Raw genomic sequence first — 21,636 nt, forward strand, 5'->3', positions numbered from 1 at the left:
TTTGAAAATGTCATTGTTTGCAAGAACTGATTGCTGATTTAAAGTGGGAAAAATCATAACGGATAGCGTTTTTTTAACGCATTATTTGTTTTAAAATAAGCAATAAACAATACTGTCATAAACAAATTATTCTTTAACTATTTTGTTCACTAAAAATTCATATTGTTTCCTTATAATGGTAACCGCATTGATCCGAAAGTGATATCTTTGCTGGTCTGACCTCAGGCTTTTGAAGGGTTGAAACGACGAAACTGTCCATTTTTTGACATTTTGCCTGAGGAAACATTTGTTCAGTGACCCAAAAGGTACAACATATTTCAAATTCAGCCATTTTCGCAGGGCCCATTTTCACGTGGTTTAGTGCGGGGTCCTTTGTAATCAAATTGCTTACCTCCTTTATGAATAATTTTATTGCAAAGATCCAAACGTATCTATGACAGTTCTTATTTTTTTTATTTCAATTAATGTAGATCGTTGTACCTACAAAAGTTGTCGTTGAATATCTAGTTCTTCTTTTTTCAACGCTAGTTTTTCTTCTTGAATATTTACCATTTTAACAGATATCGATTTTGAATTCGTATTTGAATCTGAAAAATATTAAATGTCAAATAATCTTAGAAGTATGTTAAAAATTAAATCAATTTAATCATATTATTATAGTGTCACAAATCGTATACCATTCATATTATTTAAAGGCATATTGCTTGTACGTAATTTTTTATGTAATGGTTCATTTTCAGTTTCTAAATTTTGCACTTCTTCTGAATTATTTTCAGAATATATTTCTTGAGAATTTGAATTTTCTTTATCTAAATTTATTCCTCCTTGCGGAATATTTTCTAACCCTGCTGCTTCCGGGGTTAAAAAATCCAATAATTCTTCTTCTAATGTCGAAAAAGATATTTTTATGGGAGGTCCTCCACCTGTTCCTTGATGATGAGCTCTTCCTTTAGTTTCCTTTTTAAGCACATACATTTTCCAGTCCTTCCACGTCTACAAATATAAAAATATTAAATTGTTATTTTGTAATATCAACATTTTATTAAAATTCACATGTGCTTGTAAATGTCATAATATAATAATATTTACAAGCACATTTTGTTTAAGTTAGTCATGTATATACAAAGATAAATCGATATATAATTATCTATATTTCTATGGCTTTCTATGGCTTTTTGAAAAAAATATTTTTCATTGATCGCTTATCTACGCTAAACATATAAACATTATTACAATTATAAACATTAATTATAATACCTTTAACCATTCCGAACTGGATTTAATGGGACCTTTATTGGCTGTGTTTATAACATTTGCCATATCCTCTAATAATTCTTTCTGAAATTGTATATCTATTTAATATTTAATACATTTTGCATGATTAAAAAAGATTATTAGATTAAATAATATTTACCATTTCTTGTTTACTTTCACCTTTCCGTCGCAATCTTCCTCTTGCCACATCAGGATGCAACTTTATCCACTCAAGTAATAATTTTTTTTGATTATGTGTTGTATTCATTCTAAAAAAAATAGATATATTGTATTGATAATCATATATCGTTAGAAATATAAATTAACCTCAAATATGTAACTTTATAATAATCATATAAAAAGGGACTATTTATTTATTAAAGAAATTATTATTACATAAAACAAATTATTTGTACAAAAAATTATAGCAATCTTACTTTATTTATACATACTTACTTTATTTATTGCACCTGTAAAACTTTATTTATTGCATCTGTAAAACTTTTTCCTTCTTTTTTTGTAGTTGATTGCGTTGTTCATTGACAAAGTAAAGGTTTATCCATATCTCTCGCCTATTAAAGTTTTATTTCCAACTATCTTAACGAAACGAAACAAATATAACTAGATGAATATTATTACTCGAATTTTTTTACTACACAATGCGCATGCTTAACGTTACATTATTTTTCACATTTTAACCAAGTCGTTTGATGGTTAAAAATTACGAGAAAGTTTACATTTGCTCGTAAAAAGAACATACTTCAACGAATCTAACAAGAATATATTACAAAGTGAAAGTTCACGTGAAAATTACAACAAATTCATAGAAAAAAAAACTTATGATAACAATAATTAAACTTACGGTACTTAATGCGTATTTTAATACTGGATTGCTTACGAGTTAATAAGTTATATTATATTAATCATACAAAATACTATACATATTTTCTTTTCTTATGAACTTTTCACGTGAAATTTTTCACGTGAAGTTATTATAGTGAATTTAATTTCTTCTCATCTCTTAAACATTATATATAATTAAACATTATATTATATATTTTTTTCTGTATCTTAAAATTTTATGTTTTAAAGTATTGTAACCTATCTATTTCAATTTTATGTGAAAAGTCAAAGTTCAAAGTTTTAGTAATAAATAATAGTAAGTAGTTTTAGTAATAAATGCTTTTATATAGGCATAACATTTTATAAATACTAAAACTTTTATAAATATCACTTTTATTAAAATTTTTTTGTTAAAATATAAAAAGAAACATGCAAGAAATACACATTTAATTTCATAAAAAAGCAGATATTCTAACTTTAATAAAACAAAATATATTTGAAAATGTTTTATATTCTGTGTAATTAATGTTATTAAATATGTTTGTCTATAGGAGGAAAAATTTTGTTTGTTAGAAGACACGAAAAATATCGTACGAGTATCATATCCTGCATAAGTATTATTTCTGTGAGGATCACAAGAGTGAGTTTGTAAAAATTCTATTTTCTTAATAATATTTTGATACAAAATTTTAATTATTCATACATTTATATGTCAATTCATTGAAATGTTTTAATAATATGCAAGTGTTTAATAATTATAAAGATATTGTTTGAGTCAAATAAAATATTATAAAATGATGAAGTTTTCATATAAAGATACATATATATATATATATATATATATATATATATATAAAATCCGGTGGGTGCTGGGAGTCCTTTCTGGGACAGTCCGCACCAGATTGACAAAAATATTTTTATTAATCCGGTGGGTGCTGGGAGTCCTCTCCGGGATAGTCCGCACCAGATTGACAAAACTATTTTTATTAATCCAGTGGGTGCTGGGAGTCCTCTCCGGAACAGTCCGCACCAGATTGACAAAAATATTTTTATTAATCTGGTGGGTGCTGAAAGTCCTCTTTGGGATAGTCCGCACCAGATTGACAAAAATATTTTTATTAATCCGGTGGGTGCTGGGAGTCCTCTTCGGGATAGTCCGAATCAGATTGACAAAAATATTTTTATTAATCCGGTGGGTGCTGGGAGTCCTCTCCGGGATAGTCCGCACCAGATTGACAAAAATATTTTTATTAATCCGGTGGGTGCTGGGAGTCCTCTTCGGGACAGTCCGCACCAGATTGACAAAAATATTTTGATTAATCCGGTGGGTGCTGGGAGTCCTCTCCGGGATAGTCCGCACCAGATTGACAAAAATATTTTTATTAATCCGGTGGGTGCTGGGAGTCCTCTCCGGGACAGTTTTGAATAAGCTTTCACTAATAATGATTTATGCTAAATAATAAGACACAATATGTTACATTAAATATAATATTTAAACTATATAATACTTAACCTAAGTAAATCAAACTAAATTTAATTTGTAGTGGAAGTGGTTTACCAATATTATGGTTATTGCTTATTTTCTTTGTTTCGACAATTTTCACTTCACTGTCTACTATAAAACTATGATATATAGTGAGATAATTATATGATATATAGTTTTATAGTAAGATAACTACACACTTAAAGTTTTATAAGTATTGAAATATTTCTGAATTTTTCCGTTTTAAAAACAAACAAATTATTTTATGTTGTATATTTCATAATATTATATTATATTATTATATATACAGATTGTAGAGTAGACATTGCCCCAGAAGTGCATGTATATTAATTATTTGCTTATTAAGTTTAATTCAAATTTTATAATTTCTATACTTGAGGTACGTTTTTATTTTCTAAGATTTGGTATTCTTTTATTGATTTATGTTACAAATGATGATGTTTTATTAATGTTTTCGAAGTATAGATTTTTCCAGTTTTTTAATGCGTTATTTACTTGCTTAAAAATATGATTGTTAAGTTGAAGCGTAATTGTTAAGTTGATAACGTTGAAATGTATGTAAATGTACACTGTGCATTTTTGGGGCAATATATATGTGTGTGTGTGTGTGTGTAACTTTTTGCGTGAATGCGTAACTGCGGAATTAATAAGAAAAAGAGAGAGAGAGAAAGAGAGAAAGGAAATCATATAAGCCATATTTTTTAAATTTAAGAATTGTATGTCTAAATACCTAAGAAACTGAACCTAAGATAGATAGATATGAAGTATATTATATATACAAAGTGGAGTACAGAAATACAAAAGTCTGGATACAGTCGAATGTCTCGTAAACAATACATTTAAGAAAAAAATGTTTCAAAAATTGTAAAGTTTAAAAATATGTATTTACAGATCTTATCACTTTGACTTTGGGTAACATTGCCAAGGTCATCGGGATAAGATTATCTTGAATTTTTTAAATGAAATCATCTTTTTTAAAAAATGGTTTATTTAAATATGGTGATTTTATTTAAAAATTCAATTCATGATTTTGTACGTCTTGATTTTGACAACTCTACTCAAGGTTAAAGTGATAAGATCTGCAAATAGATATTCTTGTAACGAAGTTACTAACCGGCTAAAATATATAGATTAATAATAGACCGCTTGTTTGCTTTTTCTATCTCTCTCTATCGCTCTCAACATGCTATCTCGCTCGCATGCATGCCGTCTCGCTAGCACACATGCTATCTCGCTCGTACGCATGCCGTCTCGCTCGCACGCATGCCGTCTCGCTCGCACACATGCTATCTCACTCGTACGCATGCCGTCTCGCTCGCACGCATGCCGTCTCGCTCGCACACATGCTATCTCGCTCGTACGCATGCCGTCTCGCTCGCACGCATGCCGTCTCGCTCGCACGCACGGCCGTTCCCCCACGCACCCGACCACGAGAGTGGGGCAGCCGGGTATATAAGGGCGACCGACCAGCAGATAGACACTAGATCCTATCCTGCAGTCCTGCCTATCGCACGCTCCAGCATAAGACCGAGTTGAGGTGACTCAACCCCGCCGAGTCATCGGCTTCCTGACCTCCTGTAGGACCAAGGTGTTTCTTGGTCCCGCCGAGTCATCGGCTTCCTGACGATACCGTTAGGGCAGAGGAGTTCCTCAGCCCTCCGGACGATCCGGCCCACGACCGAGGTGGACGCGTTCCCCGCCTCGTCTGCGCTGGGTTCCACGAGCCACCATTGTAAATACGCGTGTCGCGACCGTTCTCTCACACACACGCACATCCACACAGCACGCATACACGCTGTGAATAACACATTACACACCTAGGCTTTGCATGTATTTTTCTAAATCAATAAAAGTTAGTTGTTACGCAAAAACAGGTTAATAAGTTTGAGTCTCCCCTTCTCTCGAACCCTGACACCGACGAGCCGATCCGTGCGCTCAGGAAAGGTGACCGCGTTACAAAAAAATGTTTCAAAAATTGTAAAGTTTAAAAATATGTATTTACAGATCTTATCACTTTGACTTTGGGTAACATTGCCAAGGTCATCAGGATAAGATTATCTTGAATTTTTTTAATGAAATCATCTTTTTTAAAAAATGGTTTATTTAAATATGGTGATTTTATTTAAAAAATTCAATTCATGATTTTGTACGTCTTGATTTTGACAACTCTACTCAAGGTTAAAGTGATAAGATCTGCAAATAGATATTCTTAAACCCTACAATTTTTATTTGAAATTTTTTCTCTGTTTAAGAGATATTCTTTAAGAGATATTCAATTGTATCCAGACTTTTGGCCCTGTATAATATTCTGCTTATAATTATTATTATATGTTTTTAACATATGTTTTTAAACGTTTGTAAAAGTTTATAAATTCTGCAATTTTACGATATTAGTGTGCGCGTATTGTGTTCCAAATAACTAAACAGATTAATCTTAATCCCTCTGCGTTTAACTTTAACTTCTAATAAGTTCTTTTTATAATAATTCTAAATTCTTTTTGTTCAATTAATTTCTATTTCTTTTTGTATTAATTCTGCTTATTAATGAAGCAGGAAAGTGAAAACGTATGCATTACATTGAAAGAAATAAAAACTATTGTTTTTCAAAAGATATTTAAAATTTAATTTTAATAAACCTTATTACCAATGCCTATCCTTTAAGGAATATACATAGAACATTGTATGGATATCCATACAGAAATCTAATAAATATCCATTATACATACAGTAGATATCTATATAAATATTAATTGAATATTAATGTAGATGTCCAATGGACCGACATATTCTGTGAATATTTATGAAACATTTAATGGATATTCACATACAAATCTAATAAATATCCACTATACATCCAATGGATATCTACAGAAATATTTACTGGATATTATATAAATATCTACTAGATATTTATATAGATATCTTATACATATTTATGCGAACTCTAATGAATATCTAATATACATATAATAGAGATTGATATAGATGTCCAATGGATATTGATTTACATATTCTGTGAATATTTACGGGACATGGAATGAATATCCACACAAAAATCTAATGAATATCCAGTATACATACAATAAATATCTACAGAAATATTCACTGAATATTGTATGGATATCTAATGGATATTTATGTAGATATCTTATGGATATCTATGAGATCTCGAATGGCGGACATTTGGATATCTAAAGTACATCTAATAGCTGTTTCCTATATATTCGTGGATATCCATAATGCCCATTGTGGATATCCATTAGATATCTAATAGATATTATTTTCTGTGTAGGATGCATCGGAAGTCAGACTATTATTAATACGTTGGTTTAAAATCTCTACTTGTCTGGGTAAAGCACTAAGGTGAGAGATTTGTTCAACTAAAGTAGTTAATATTGAGTCATGCTGGTCGTCTGATTTTTTGGTTTCAATTTCTCGTAATAATGCTTTAAATTCGTCTGTCTTTTCCTGCAGTAATTTATGTTGCTCTTTGAGTGATTTTTCTTTTTCCGTTAACGTTTCTTTTTTCGTTAACGTTTCGACTAAAAATTTCAAGTTCGGATCGTGATACACTTTCCTCAGCCTCGGAAGGAGGATTAGAACTTTGCGATCGTATATTCGGCATGGCGCACTTACCTTAGAGAGAAATAAGAGACTGAAAGAAAATATATTAATAAGATTAGTTACAGTGTTCGGTCGCTTAATCGGGACCGAATAGATGTCGAATTTTATAGATTTTGCGACGGGGATCTGTACGTTCAATTGTTTTGTAATCAGGATATTTGTATTCAAATTCTATTGGCGTTGGTTTATAATTGATATTCTTATTTTCGTTAGATAGTGGTTCGGGGTCATTTGTATTATTAGTTAAATTGTATATTTTTGTAAATAAAGAGGAAGGGGATTTTGGAAAGAGGAGATTGTTTCTTTGATCTGGAAATTAATCCTTTTAATTCGAACTCGACGCCCGCCTTTCCTGGGCATGAAGAAAAATAAAATGTATTTGAAATTTTAACTTATTTCTCAACTGTTGCCACACTCCTCGTCAGCGACAGTTGGTGTTGTTGCCACACTTCGTCGGCGACAACTAAGTCAAATCTCAAATCAAGATAATCATTTAGGAAAGGAATTGAATATAATTGAAAATTCAATCGTAATCGTCTGTTGCCACCCTCTTCGTCAGCGACAGCGATAATTGTTGCCACACTTGTCAGCGACAATTTGATCAAATTTCAAGTTACACTCGTTATTCACTTTCAATCTAAAATTTTAGAATTTTAACGCGAAAGAGGATTAATTCCTGAGACCTTTACACAGGAGGATCTTTATCAGTCTTTTAGGCAATCCCACCGCTGCCACCAAAGTTTTGAGTTGTCACGTCTGGGTGATCTTCCTTCTCTCTCTATGCCTAGGCTAGTGAGAAAACGGGCGCTCTCTATTTTTGTGAGGCAACCTGCTTACACCGGCTATACCTCTGGGACGCCGAGAGCTAGGACCGAAGTTACGGATCTAGGGAATGTTGTAGGTCACAGGAGTGGGGGTATTAGTTACTAGTTGGGAGTATCGAATCTCTTAGCGATATCTTCGATGTCGTTTAAAATAGTTATAACTTGATCGAAAGTTATTTTACCATTCAAATATTCATAGATCAAATTGACTATTAATTGGTAAATCGTATTGCAAATTAAGCCTTGAAGTTGTTTATTCATCTGGATAATAATAATTCAGGGGCTAATTAATAAAATGAATTTGATATTTATTTAATCGTCTGTGAATTCGACGCTTATTTGAGCACCAGGGATATGAAGATTATCTAAGCAGACTATGATCGATATCAATAGTTCCTTCTAAAACGTCAGTTAGTAACCCGATAATTATATTTATAATTGAATTTGCATCATCGTTTGTTAATCCTTGGACGTCTAATTCAGTAGATCTGGGTAGCATTTGAATTAATTGGTAGAGGCAATGATGAGAATAATATATTTAATGCACATATGATTAAGTGTACATATATCAATAATTTAGATAATTGTCATACTCATCTATATATTTCTAAAGAATTCTCGGGGAGTTGAGCTTTTAGTTGAGAGATTAAATCGTTAGGTTGAGATTCTTCTTGATGGTTATCTGCAGTGTAATCTTCTTTTAAATAGCGTATGTTCTGACACCATTCAGAGAATAATATTAATTCTAGAGAGTATGAATCTAAGCCTGACGGTAAGTTTATTACAGGCGTTATTTCGTGTTCGTTAGTTAAGCTTCTTGGAGTATTAGTTTGAGAAGATGAGGTCTTTAAGCGACGCAATGTATCGGGAGAAAATGGTACTATTTCACACGATTTGACATGCGGCTTATTTTTATGTGCCTTACGCTTAAACCAGCGTAAGGTCGATGCAGCGCGTGTTTCGCGAGTTTTCAAGCCGGCTCGATGATTTCTTTTTATCCGACGTGCTTTTCTGTTTCTCGGGTTGCTCATCTACAAGGGGTCATATGGTCAGAATGAAGGGTTTATAATGAGTTAGATAAGAATTATCGTGAGATAACATGAAGGGGAACTAGAAAGAGTGAGATATCAATATCCGATACGTCTATTCATTTGGTTTTAAATATGAATTCAAAAGGAAGGTATGGGGGTACGGAGAATGTCTTCGGGCAAGTACGATGGATGCCTCGTCGACGATGGAGATACGCAGGGTGTTGATGGGAGCTTTGTCATCGGGCAAGTACGATGGATGCCTCGACAACGACGGGAAGTTGGGGAAATGGTAGAGAGTCGTGTGGACCTACGAAAGGTACGTCCAACGGCTAGAGGTAAAATGCGGGTTGGATGACGTCCGAGTGATACCAGGAGTATTGTTTCTACGTTAATGTTGCTAAATTCTGATATTGATACCTTGAATAATTATGGAAAGATAGTTGGATTCTGATTTGATAAATATCGACTGACAACGGGAAACTGTTAGCTGCATGCAATGCTTAACAGTGGATTTCGTTTATTTGTTTTAAGAGAAGGTAATGATTGAAAGAGAATTGTCAGTCTACAACTTAGAATTAGAATTGGCGTGAAGCGGCGTGTTAAATAGTCTGGGTAATTATAAGTACTTACCTTGTGATAGACTGTGAACTTCAGACAGTGGATCGTTATACGCTCGTTCGCCTTCTTCCCTTCTCTAGGACCTCGGTCGCGGGATGTTTGGCAAAATCAACGTATTCGAGTTTTGATGCACAAGAGTTCTATTTAATTTTTACTTTATAATTCTATGCGCGACTAACAAATCGGGTATGTCAACACAGTTGACGGCAAACGCGTGACTTTATACAGAGTATCGTAAGGCTACAGAAATGATGTGCTGTAGAGCTACGGTGGGTTCTCGATAATGAGATGCCGTATAGTTACGGTAAGATGCCGATGATGATATGCCGTAATGAAGTTAAGAATTAAAGGTTTATATACCCATCAAATCGAGAAAAATCTGAGTGTCGTGTGCAGTTCCCTTTTGGTGGGGATTTCTAAGAAAGACGTTTTCTTGGAATATGTCACAATAAATTGTACTAAAAGGTCACGATGCGATGACCCGCAAGAGCGAGCGCTCTAGGTGTCAACTATCAATTTACGAGTTTTAGATAATCTGGACCGGATATCGAAGTTCGGTGGTGCGCTTGAGATGAGGAGCGACGATTCCAAGAAGCGTCTGATTTATTATTCTTTTGCGGTTTGAACGCTAGCATCCGATAACACGAGGGAGATAACGGACGGAAGCGGCTTGTCACCTACGATCGGCACTTAATTATTTGCTGATTTGTGAGCTAATTTTAGAGGGGTCTGCGCATAGATACATGTTAAAGTTTCTTACAGTTCGCCAAATATTCATTTGTACGTTTATGGAATCATTTCTTATATAATTAATTTATTTTATTTAATTAGAATTCTTAATAAAACTTTAATTTAATACAATAGGATAAGATAAAGTTATTTCTAAATTATAGAATTATGATTCCATAACGTAATATCGAGAATCTCTTGTTCTCGTTTGACTTAATTCTATAATAAAATATTCTCTTTAATTATACCTACATGGGCCTTATTTATAAGTCTCTTCATTTAATAATTTACTGAATAAATCTTAATGATCTTGGGTTTGTTATCGAAATCATTTAATGACTGAAATAAGGCTTCGTAAATATAATTGCGGATGGAATCTTAAAATATTAAGTGTTTGAACACTTTTAGTAATTTTTGCCGCGCGGCAAGCGTTTCCGCGTCCTATGTGCAGAAGCCTTACGACTCGGCGTGTTGCGCGTCCCGAAACTGGCAACAGTGCGTACATCTCTTCAATTGTTACTGGAGCTTTCTGTTCTGCATCTCACGTGGTGACATAATATACAAAAATGTCTAAGGAAAAATAAAGGAGCGAAAATGCGTGCAACTCAAAACAGCAAAATGTAAGTAAATTTTAATTAATTTTAGAGAGAGAGAGAGAGAGAGAGAGAGAGAGAGAGAGAGAGAGAAGAGTAGCAGATAGAAAGAGAGAGAATGAGGTTAAGGGCCACTTCGACTAACTCCGATTAACTTTAATCGACGATTAATCTTTGTCTCTTTTTAAGAACGTATCTAAAAAGAGACAAAGATATCAAGAGACACGGTAGTGTCTCGCGCCTAGTTTGAGCGAAGCCGACCCCTCAGAAGCGAGGCACCGTGTATCTTTACGCGAATCGGACAGTTTGAGATATCATAGTCGGATATTACTCATATAACGGCTGAAGCTATCGAGTTCTTACTACGTTTAATCGATAGATTGAGGTCGAATTATATAATGAAAGTGTCTTTATTTTTGCTCTACATGCTTTGTAAGCTGAAATATCATAATGCAAAGTCTAAATATGAAAAATTTCTTGTAAGAAACGTCCACGTCGTCATCGTCGTTCACGCATACATAGTATATAGTATCTATACGTGTAACACACGTATACAACACATGCATACACGTATATCACACGTAAACAACACATGCAATAGATGCATGTAGTGGTAATCTTGTACAGTTCTCACGTTTGACACAGGCGGCGTTAGTGGCGCTCCGCGATATTAGCAGCGTGCGGGGTTATGTATAGATATAAATATATATATATATATAATATATATAACGTGTATGTGATATGTGACATGTGACATAGGTTAAGTGTGCGGTTAGCTCGTTTTTATTTATTATAAGAGAATCTAGCCAGAGGGTCATAATCGATAGAAGAAGATGAGATTTATAAGAATCAAGTAATTATTTTATTTTATATTTCTTATAACAATATTAACAATTATATTCTTATGAAAAAATAATAGGATGGTTACGTAACAAGAAAATAGTTATTATTATATTATTATGAAAAAAATATAGTATATCACATATAAGTAGTATTGCATATCACATGTATGTAGTATATTGCATATCACATGTATCGTTACCATTTTATTTTACTATTTCTTTCATAATAATAACTACTTTCATGCTACGCTACCATCCTACTATTTCTTTTATAAGTACATAATTATTGATGTAAAATAAGGAAGCGAATAAAAGCTAATAATAATAAATAATGTAAAGATAATCATAGCACTATTATGAATGCTATGAGCTATCAAAAATACATCTTTACGTAATTTATTATTATTAGCTTTTATTATTCGCTTCCTTATTTTATATCAATAATTATATACTTATGAAAGAAATAGTAGGATGGTAGCGTAGCATGAAAGTAGTTATTATTATGAAAGAAATAGTAAAATGGTAACGTAACAAGAAAGTAGTTGCAAATATCATTATATAAATATGTATTCAAGAAAAAAATAGAAGGATCTACATTTTGCAATGTATACTACATACATGTGATATGCAATACTACTTATATGTGATGTTCTATATTTCATTCACAATAATAACTACTTTCTTGTTACGCTGCCATCCTATGCTACTATTTCTTTCATAAGTATATAATTGTTAATATAAAATAAAGAAACAGTATATTTTGCATATATGTCCGTATTCTAATGATTTAAATATGTTTTACATTACAGATACAGAATGAGGACATTGTAATCAGTAGGGATACTATGCCGGTTCTAACCCATGGGGCTCCGAGGGGGGCGCGGGGCGGGGGGGTTCTCCGGGGCGAGGGGGTATGACGTCACGCGGGGCGGGGGCGCTTATCGCTGTGCGGGAGACGCTTATCGCGTATTGTTTTTCATAAACAAAACAGCGTATTGTATTACTTTGAATTATCTAACATGTTTTATTATAAACAAAACACCGCAAAGTGAGCGCCGACATTCGGCCACCCTCGCGATACCTCCCCCGCCCCTCCCCCATAAGGCGACGCGCTTTGGCGGTACTTCCGCCCTCCCCCTCCCCTGCCCATATATGACGTTTCTTCCTCATTGTTTAGGAAGAATTCTTTTGCGATAATTTTGCCGACATTCGCCCGCCCTCGCGGTACCTCCCCCTCCCCTTCCCCTCCTCCATCTGAAGGGATCTTGGGAGGTCGCGCTTATCGCAATGAACACGTCGGGACGTGTTTTTTTTTCGCGGTAAAAGACCGTGTTGCATTACGCGCCGATATTCGGCAGCCTTTGCGGAACCTTTCCCCTCCCCCTAAGCGGAATTCTTTCTCATTGTTTAGGGAGCGCCGATGTCCGGCCGCTTGAATTTTTATAAACAAAAATGAGCGCCGATGTCCGGCCGCTCTGTGTCAAAAGCGATAACGTGATGAAGGGAGATCACCTTTCTGATATGTAATTAAACAATCCGTTAATCATGAAGAGGGGAAGAAATGATTAGACGAAATATAATAAGGACTGCTGCCACTTCAAACCATAGTACGTAATTTGCAAGCGCACAGATACGTCGGTCGAAAAAAGAATAGCGGGTGCAAGTGCTCTATAGAACGTGATTTTAAAAAGTGTGGAAAAATTGTGCAGTAATGTGTAAAAAATGGAAAATAATAATTTCGAAGCGATATTAGACGAGTCGTCTGACGAAGATCACGCGCTGTCGGATGACAGTAATTATATTAGTGATCGCAGTGAGGACCTTACGGATATTCACGACAAGGTAGTGGACAATTCACAAATCCTTGCGCTAAACGGACGTACAAAAGTTTGCACCATATACTTTTATTATTCGACGGGTACTGATCTAGCTCTATGTACTACATGTATGATCTCTATTCAAGACTTCGGGCACATGTATGCTGTTCGGAAGCATGTGATTCAATTACACGACGCAGTGGAGAGTCGATGGTGCTGCAATTGTAAAAATCCATTGTATATAATAATTCCATGCGATATGTGCCCTATTTGCACACAATAAACTTTGGGAGATTATGCTGGGACACTTAAAGTGAAAGGTCAATTACGGAGCAATAGGGGATACAAATACAAACAAATAATCGCACCGTTGATGTCAATTGAAAAGAAAAAATCTGGAAAGGGTGTATTCATGCCTCAAGCGATGACGCTAACCGACAATAAAATTGATTACGTGCACTGGGACGACCCCAACGAGCTAGTGGATCGGGTACGATTGCTCGATGCTTCGCGCCGAGCTGGCCACAACGCTCACGACAATGAGATCCTGTCGATCATCGAGGAACTTCGCGAAGCAGGCATTATTATAAATTAAACGGGGTCTCGGCAAAACTAATCAGTCGATCGGCGTCATTCGCATCGAAAAATGTCTATCAACAAATTTGGATTATTCGAACGGAGAAATGATGCAACTGGCACAAGCGATCATTGGGATAGATTGGTGAGAAGTTATGTGCGCGGAAACGCTCTGTGTCGTGTCGCTACAGACTATGATGCAAGATCGCGCAAGATTCGTCGTGTAGCGCAACCTGAAGCTGACACTGATGCTGTCAACAAACTGTATGTGGAATCCTGCGTTAAAAGATTGATGAATCAACAGAAAGAATCAGATGAGAAGCTGACTTCGTTCGAGAAGGACGTGCGAGCAGTACAGACTGCGATAAACGAACTTCAACGTACAGCTAATGCTAACTCAAAAACGACCTGAATGAGCAGCAGTGAACGGGTTAGGAGCGGCTATCGAACGGTAATCAAACATCTACGAAGGGTTATCGAACGGCTACGAACAATTATCGAACGGCTACGAAGGATTATCGAACTGCTATCTAACTACAATGAGTGGTAGTGGTAGTGAACGGCCTAGCAACAGCTGCGAACGAGGGTACGAACAACTCAAGCAGGGCTGCGAACGAGGCTACGAACAAGTCATTAAAGGCTACATACAAGGCTACTATCAACTCAGGAACGGCTGCGAACGGGTCAGGAACGGTTGCGAACGGGTCAGGAACGGTTGCGAACGGGTCAGGAACGGCTACGAACGGGTTAGAAACGACTGTGAACAAGGCTGCGAACGATTTTCGAATGGGTCAAGAACGGAAGTAAACAACGCAAGAACGGCTATGAACGGCTCAAGAACGGGTCAAGAACGGCTACGAACGGCTCAAGAACGGGTCAAGAACGGCTACGAACGGCTCAAGAACGGGTCAAGAACGGCTACGAACGGCTCAAGAACGGGTCAAGAACGACTACGAACGGCTCAAGAACGGGTCAAGAACGGCTACGAACGGCTCAAGAACGGCTACGAACGGCTCAGGAACGGGTCAGTAACGGAAATGAGCGATAAAACAAGCAGCAGTAAACGACGATCGGGAAAAACCGACGAAGCGATGAAACAACATAGTTTGGAGAGACGACAGTTGGTGAACGAACTGCACGCGCCGGCGAGAAAAAATTTTCCCCGAAGACAAGTCATAGTGGGAGGATATAATGATCTGTGGCAAGCCGACATCGTCGAGATGCGTCCGTACTCTCGTTTCAACAAAGGTTATCACTACATACTCACCATCATCGATGTGTTGAGCAAGTACGCGTGGGCCGTACCACTCAAGAGTAAAGGTGGAAGCGAGACGGCTCACGCTATCGCCGAAATAATTCGAGATAGCAAGAAATGCCCGAAAAACATGCAAACTGATATGGGGAAGGAATTTTACAACGCTGACGTGCAACGGCTTATACGAAAACATAACATCAATCATTATTCTACATATTCGGTAATGAAGGCATCGGTCGTCGAGCGATTCAATCGTACGCTGAAGAACGACATGTGGAAGATGTTTACGCTGAATGGAACTTACAAGTGGATCGACGCGTTGCCGCGACTCGTATCGGATTATAACGCGCGCAAGCACCGAACAATCGGCATGCGACCCGCCGACGTCACCCCCGCGATCGCTGATAAACTTTTAAAAACGGTATATAGTAACATAAAGATTGCCGCTCCGGCGAAATTCAAAGTAGGTGACTCGGTACGCGTTAGCAAGTACAAGAAACTTTTCGAGAAGGGTTACACGCCAAATTGGACGACGGAGGTTTTTAAGATTGTTAAAGTGCAGCGTACTAATCCCGTAAGCTATCTACTCGAGGACTATCGCAAACATCTGTGGCTGGAGCGTTTTACGAGTATGAGTTGCATCGCGCGAATTATCCGGACATGTATCTTGTGGAGAAAGTACTGCGCAGGAGAGGTGACGAGGTTTACGTGAAATGGCTGGGATTTGACAATTCACACAATTCTTGGATACATAAGGACAATGTGATTTAATTCATATAGACTATTTATTTTAAGAAAAATATAATGTGTACAACGTATAACATATATAAAATATTCATGAAATATATGAAATACAAAATCTTTATTAATACATCCTTTCCTTTAATCGGTACAATATATTACACATATGTTACATAACAATATATCATACACACACACACACATTATACTACATTATATTTTATAAGGGTATCTGGTAATGTCCCCATGGTAATGTGTCGGTCGAATCAGGTATAATATACCGCTTATCGTCGTACGGACTTAGAGCAATTTTTGTCTCGCGAATGGTATACACTTCATGCAATTTCGATCTAATACATGACTGCTGACGTGTCATTTCAATCTCTTCATTCAGGCATCGCGTATAATCGTTATACTACGCGCTACGACATTACTTTTGACACCTTTTGCTTTTTTAGTGTCTTTTTTGCCGTCCACCCTCACCGCGTACATTTTTGCTCTAAGCCCGACGAATTCGGACATTATCGCGCCGTTATTCTCATCTTTCATCAAGCCTGGCACCTTTTTGTTTGCATGCGCTATACCGTACGCGTTGTCAATTGGATAATCGCTCGTATCGAATCTAGCGATATCGCGTTTCATGTTCTCGTACACATCGTCGCACTCGATGTGATATATTAAACTGTCGGTGTCGGTGTACATTATCCGACATCTTTCACGATAGAGCGGTGACATGTACTCATAGTGAAATTCGTACAGACACACTTTCGATATATCGAGTATACACATACCAACATAGATTGGTTTGTTAAATTTTACTTCTAGTTTACGTAATTCAACGGCGATTAAATTTTCCGAAAAGACGCTCCTGCTATGGAAATTTGGTTTCGCGATCATCGCTTCCGCACCGTATCGTCCGTCCCACTTTGTCAATAATTTTACATCTACATGATTTCGAACGTTTTCTATAGTTTTGCCGAATACCGCGTTGTTCATCAATTTGTACAAATTTTTTTCAAAATCATTTTTCGCTTGTGTTCTAAATTTTGTATTGAGTTCGATGTAATCGCGGAGCCATGCGGATTGAGTAAATTGTAATACACGATGTATCTTTATGATACGAAGACCGTGACGTGTACACTGCTGCTGGTTGCGATAATGTATGACGTAACGCTTCTTGTCATATAGCGTCGCGAGGAGCTTATCTTCCCGCTTGCCGGGCGGCTTGTCGCGCGTCGGACAGAACGGTAGGTCAATGTGTGTGTTGTGTTTATTTTGTGGGTACTCTAGATCAACCTCGAGAATATAACCTGTGAGCGAATCCGGAGCGATCGCGTTAACGTCAAAGTTTGAAATGTCTTCGACCCATCGAAAATCGGCATAAGGCAATGGTTGACACATTGCCCATCCATACAAATTATTTACATCGAAGTACATAAGGTACGACGATGGTTTCGATGAATCATATGACTGCATGTACTTGTTATTAGCATGCGCATATCTGTTGGAGCATTGACTTAGACCACCGTGTATACCCCGTTCAATAAACATAACCATGTCGATATCGGTAAGCAATTCAAACGTAATATTTGTATGTTTTAGCATCGCGTCCCATGTATACCCGGGAAGAGTATAATAATACGCAGGATCGAGTCCGTAACTCGCGATGCAAGTGTCGCGGAAATTTTCAAAAATATCTGCTAATAACAAGACATCAGTTTTTAAGTACAAATCGCTATATTCGCCTAGAGTTCGAAGGGAGAATCGATTCCAGACGTTCTCAGCGTGCGCGTAATCGCTCTCGGATACAGTGTCACCGGTTAAAGAACTGTAAAACGATTCGCGCGGCGGTAAACGCGTGTCCTGCAGCTTGTCCACGCAGTCAATGTACTCGTACGGAAAGACACCTTTTCGCGTCAATAATTCGAAATTGTGAGCGGATAATGCGGAAAAATTAAAACGTAAAATTTTTAACTTATTCTTATTGTGAAAAGATGCTAATTTGTCAAGACTAGCACTGAGAAATTTGTATGAATCGATGAATCGTAATTTTATGCAAGCTTTCCGATCTTTGTCGTCGTCGTCGGTACTATTGACAGTCTTTGTAAATGAAATGTATTTTTCTTTTGTTATTGGAAGCACATCTACACGTCCTTCGTATGCGGTAGCTATTTCTTTTATGATAAAATGTGCGTCATAACCGGATAGATTGTGGAAAACTACAGGAATGACATAAGAGTCTTTGTAATTTAGATTACAGTTTGAGTGTGCGGGACCCCTGTATCGCCCGGTTAAATGACAATGATCGCGTACTCGATTATCGTCCGGCGCAAACGGTTTTTCACAAATGTGACATTGCGTGGCGCTATGAAATTTTTCACACTCGTCTGATGTTAAATTTATCATGGGGACATTATCAGACAAAATACCCTTTATGCGATGCGCTAATTCCTCGAGTTTGTTGGCGAACCACGCGACACAATCGGCACCGCGATAAGATCTGTATGCGGATAATGTTTCATTGTACGAGCATTGCACATAGTATCCAACGCTAAATACCTCGTGATGTTGACAGTATGACACGTGTTCCGATGTCTTCCTCAGCACACACTCCAAGTCGGCGTACACTACAAACGGAAGCCGCTCCTTTCTGTTATAGTTGTCGAAGCCGAGCCACTTATCTTTATCGCTTGGTAACCGGATAGCGCAGTCATTCATTTCTCCACAGTCCACAATGTGAGCCTCCAACTTTTCGCTCAAATTAAAGGAGTGCAAGCATCTGTGAAAAAAATTACAATTTTATTTACAATTTTATTTACAATTTTATTTACAATTTTATTTACAATTATATAATTTGCAATAAATATACATACCGATTGCAGATATATTTCTTGTGGTCATGTTTGCTCAGTTGCGAGCTTACGAGGCGAGACAGATTTTTGATATACACGAAATGTCCAACGTTGTCGTCCTCCTTCTCCACGTACAGCAAATTCACATGTTTTTCTTTTTTCTGATCGGCGAGTCGTATCGGAAGAATTGATAATTCCTTTTTCCTCTCGATACCGTACACGTTGATTGAGATATTGTTTATATGTTCAAACTTTTTTATTTGATTCAACGTTATCGGAAACTCAATGTTTTGTAAATTTAACACCGTCGTATAGTGCGGATATGAAGATGTTCTCTCAGTATATTTTTCAGCGGGGTACAGAGCGGCCACCACTGACCACGCGAAACACGCATTGTCCATTGATAGCACATTAATTACCGCTCTCTTCGTCATAATTTCTCGCGGTAATTTAATATGGCATCCCACGCGCATAGGATTGCACTTGTTGACGTTGACCGTAAGATCGAGGATTCGTGACAATGCCCATCCGCTATCACGTTCCTGAAACTCTTCGTGAGACGTCAATGTGGTTTCGATGACGTGCCGTTCATACCACTCGCGTAAATCGGACGTGCGAAAAAGTTCATAATTTCTCGTGTTAATACTTTTGTTAGCGCGCTTATCACCTGTCACAAACTCACCGTTGAACACAGTATTTACTTTTACACAGTTGTGTATTTTTATAACGTCTTGCACTTGCTCGAGTACTACACTACTAGCATCTTCCAAAAATTGTCGCGGTTCGATATAGTCTGCGTTAATTACCGCACCGGTCAGTATACGATTTTCAAACGCGGTATCGATCTCTCGCCAAACGAGTCTTCCTGCGTTATTGTCGCCACTGTAATTACCACCACTGGATATAAACTGTCTCTGCAATCGAGTTTTTGCACCCTCGAGTCGCGCGATTCTAGCAACCAAAGATTGTCTATATCCAATGGAGAGTCGCGGACGCTTGACACGACTGTTTTCTTCGAGCAGTTTGATAAATTCCTCGCAGCGCAGCGCTCATTCAAAATACTCGCCCAAGGTGGCGATTTGATGGGACGCTCCAACAGGTCGCGTTCAGTCTGCTCGATGTTTTCCATTTTTCCACACTTTTTAAAATCACGTTCTATAGAGCACTTGCACCCGCTATTCTTTTTTCGACCGACGTATCTGTGCGCTTGCAAATTACGTACTATGGTTTGAAGTGGCAGCAGTCCTTATTATATTTCGTCTAATCATTTCTTCCCCTCTTCATGATTAACGGATTGTTTAATTACATATCAGAAAGGTGATCTCCCTTCATCACGTTATCGCTTTTGACACAGAGCGGCCGGACATCGGCGCTCATTATTGTTTATAAAAATTTAAGCGGCCGGACATCGGCGCTCCCTAAACAATGAGAAAGAATTCCGCTTAGGGGGAGGGGAAAGGTTCCGCAAAGGCTGCCGAATATCGGCGCGTAATGCAACACGGTCTTTTACCGCGAAAAAAAAACACGTCCCGACGTGTTCATTGCGATAAGCGCGACCTCCCAAGATCCCTTCAGATGGAGGAGGGGAAGGGGAGGGGGAGGTACCGCGAGGGCGGGCGAATGTCGGCAAAATTATCGCAAAAGAATTCTTCCTAAACAATGAGGAAGAAACGTCATATATGGGCAGGGGAGGGGGAGGGCGGAAGTACCGCCAAAGCGCGTCGCCTTATGGGGGAGGGGCGGGGGAGGTATCGCGAGGGTGGCCGAATGTCGGCGCTCACTTTGCGGTGTTTTGTTTATAATAAAACATGTTAGATAATTCAAAGTAATACAATACGCTGTTTTGTTTATGAAAAACAATACGCGATAAGCGTCTCCCGCACAGCGATAAGCGCCCCCGCCCCGCGTGACGTCATCCCCCTCGCCTACAAGATCCCCCCCGCCCCGCGTGACGTCATACCCCCTCGCCCCGGAGAACCCCCCCCCCCGCCCCGCGCCCCCCTCGGAGCCCCATGGGTTAGAACCGGCAGTATCCCTACTGTAATTTTTTGAAATAGTACTAGAGTTGCTCAAAAAGTAATGCCCTACATTATTTTTTCAGAATATTTATTCAACAATTTATACACAATATACATGGTAATCTCAATCAACTTCTATTGCTTTATGCCAGTACAATACATTATATGTATTTACTTGCCTTTACTGTACCAACTTTTGTCCTTTCCACGTAACCATGTTTTCACATTTGAATCACGCCCTCTTCATCTTCCAAACCGTATTTCGCGAAGTGCATTTAATTAAGTGGTTTAAAAAGTTAAATATTGGAAGCAATCGCTAAACATATAATTTAAAGATCTCTGCGAAACAAGATTGGGAAGATGATGAGGGGATGATTAAAGCTGTGATGACATGATTACGTAGAAAAAACAAGAGTTGATACAGTAAAGGCATACATATACTTGTATCGTGCTGGTATAAGGTTATAGAAGTTGATTGAGATTATATTAAAAAATAATATATATTTAAAAAGAAG

General features: G+C 37.3%; 1 protein-coding gene across 1 annotated transcript; it reads right to left on the minus strand.

The window, feature by feature from the left end:
• Nucleotides 1–480: 480 nt before the first annotated feature.
• Nucleotides 481–20,371, minus strand: LOC145947987 (uncharacterized). The gene is made up of 6 exons (XM_083057750.1): nucleotides 20,326–20,371; nucleotides 19,125–19,896; nucleotides 1,415–1,523; nucleotides 1,258–1,338; nucleotides 924–993; nucleotides 481–587 (listed from the first exon to the last, which is right to left on the minus strand). Exons 1-6 carry the CDS (start codon nucleotides 20,369–20,371, stop codon nucleotides 481–483), a joined length of 1,185 nt encoding a protein of 394 aa, XP_082913876.1.
• Between the last annotated feature and the right edge of the window lie 1,265 nt (nucleotides 20,372–21,636).

This window comes from Prenolepis imparis, unplaced genomic scaffold, assembly GCF_030444845.1.
Source record: "Prenolepis imparis isolate NDT839.2.m4 unplaced genomic scaffold, iyPreImpa1.0 SCAF_207, whole genome shotgun sequence".
NCBI classification, from domain to species: domain Eukaryota; kingdom Metazoa; phylum Arthropoda; class Insecta; order Hymenoptera; family Formicidae; genus Prenolepis; species Prenolepis imparis.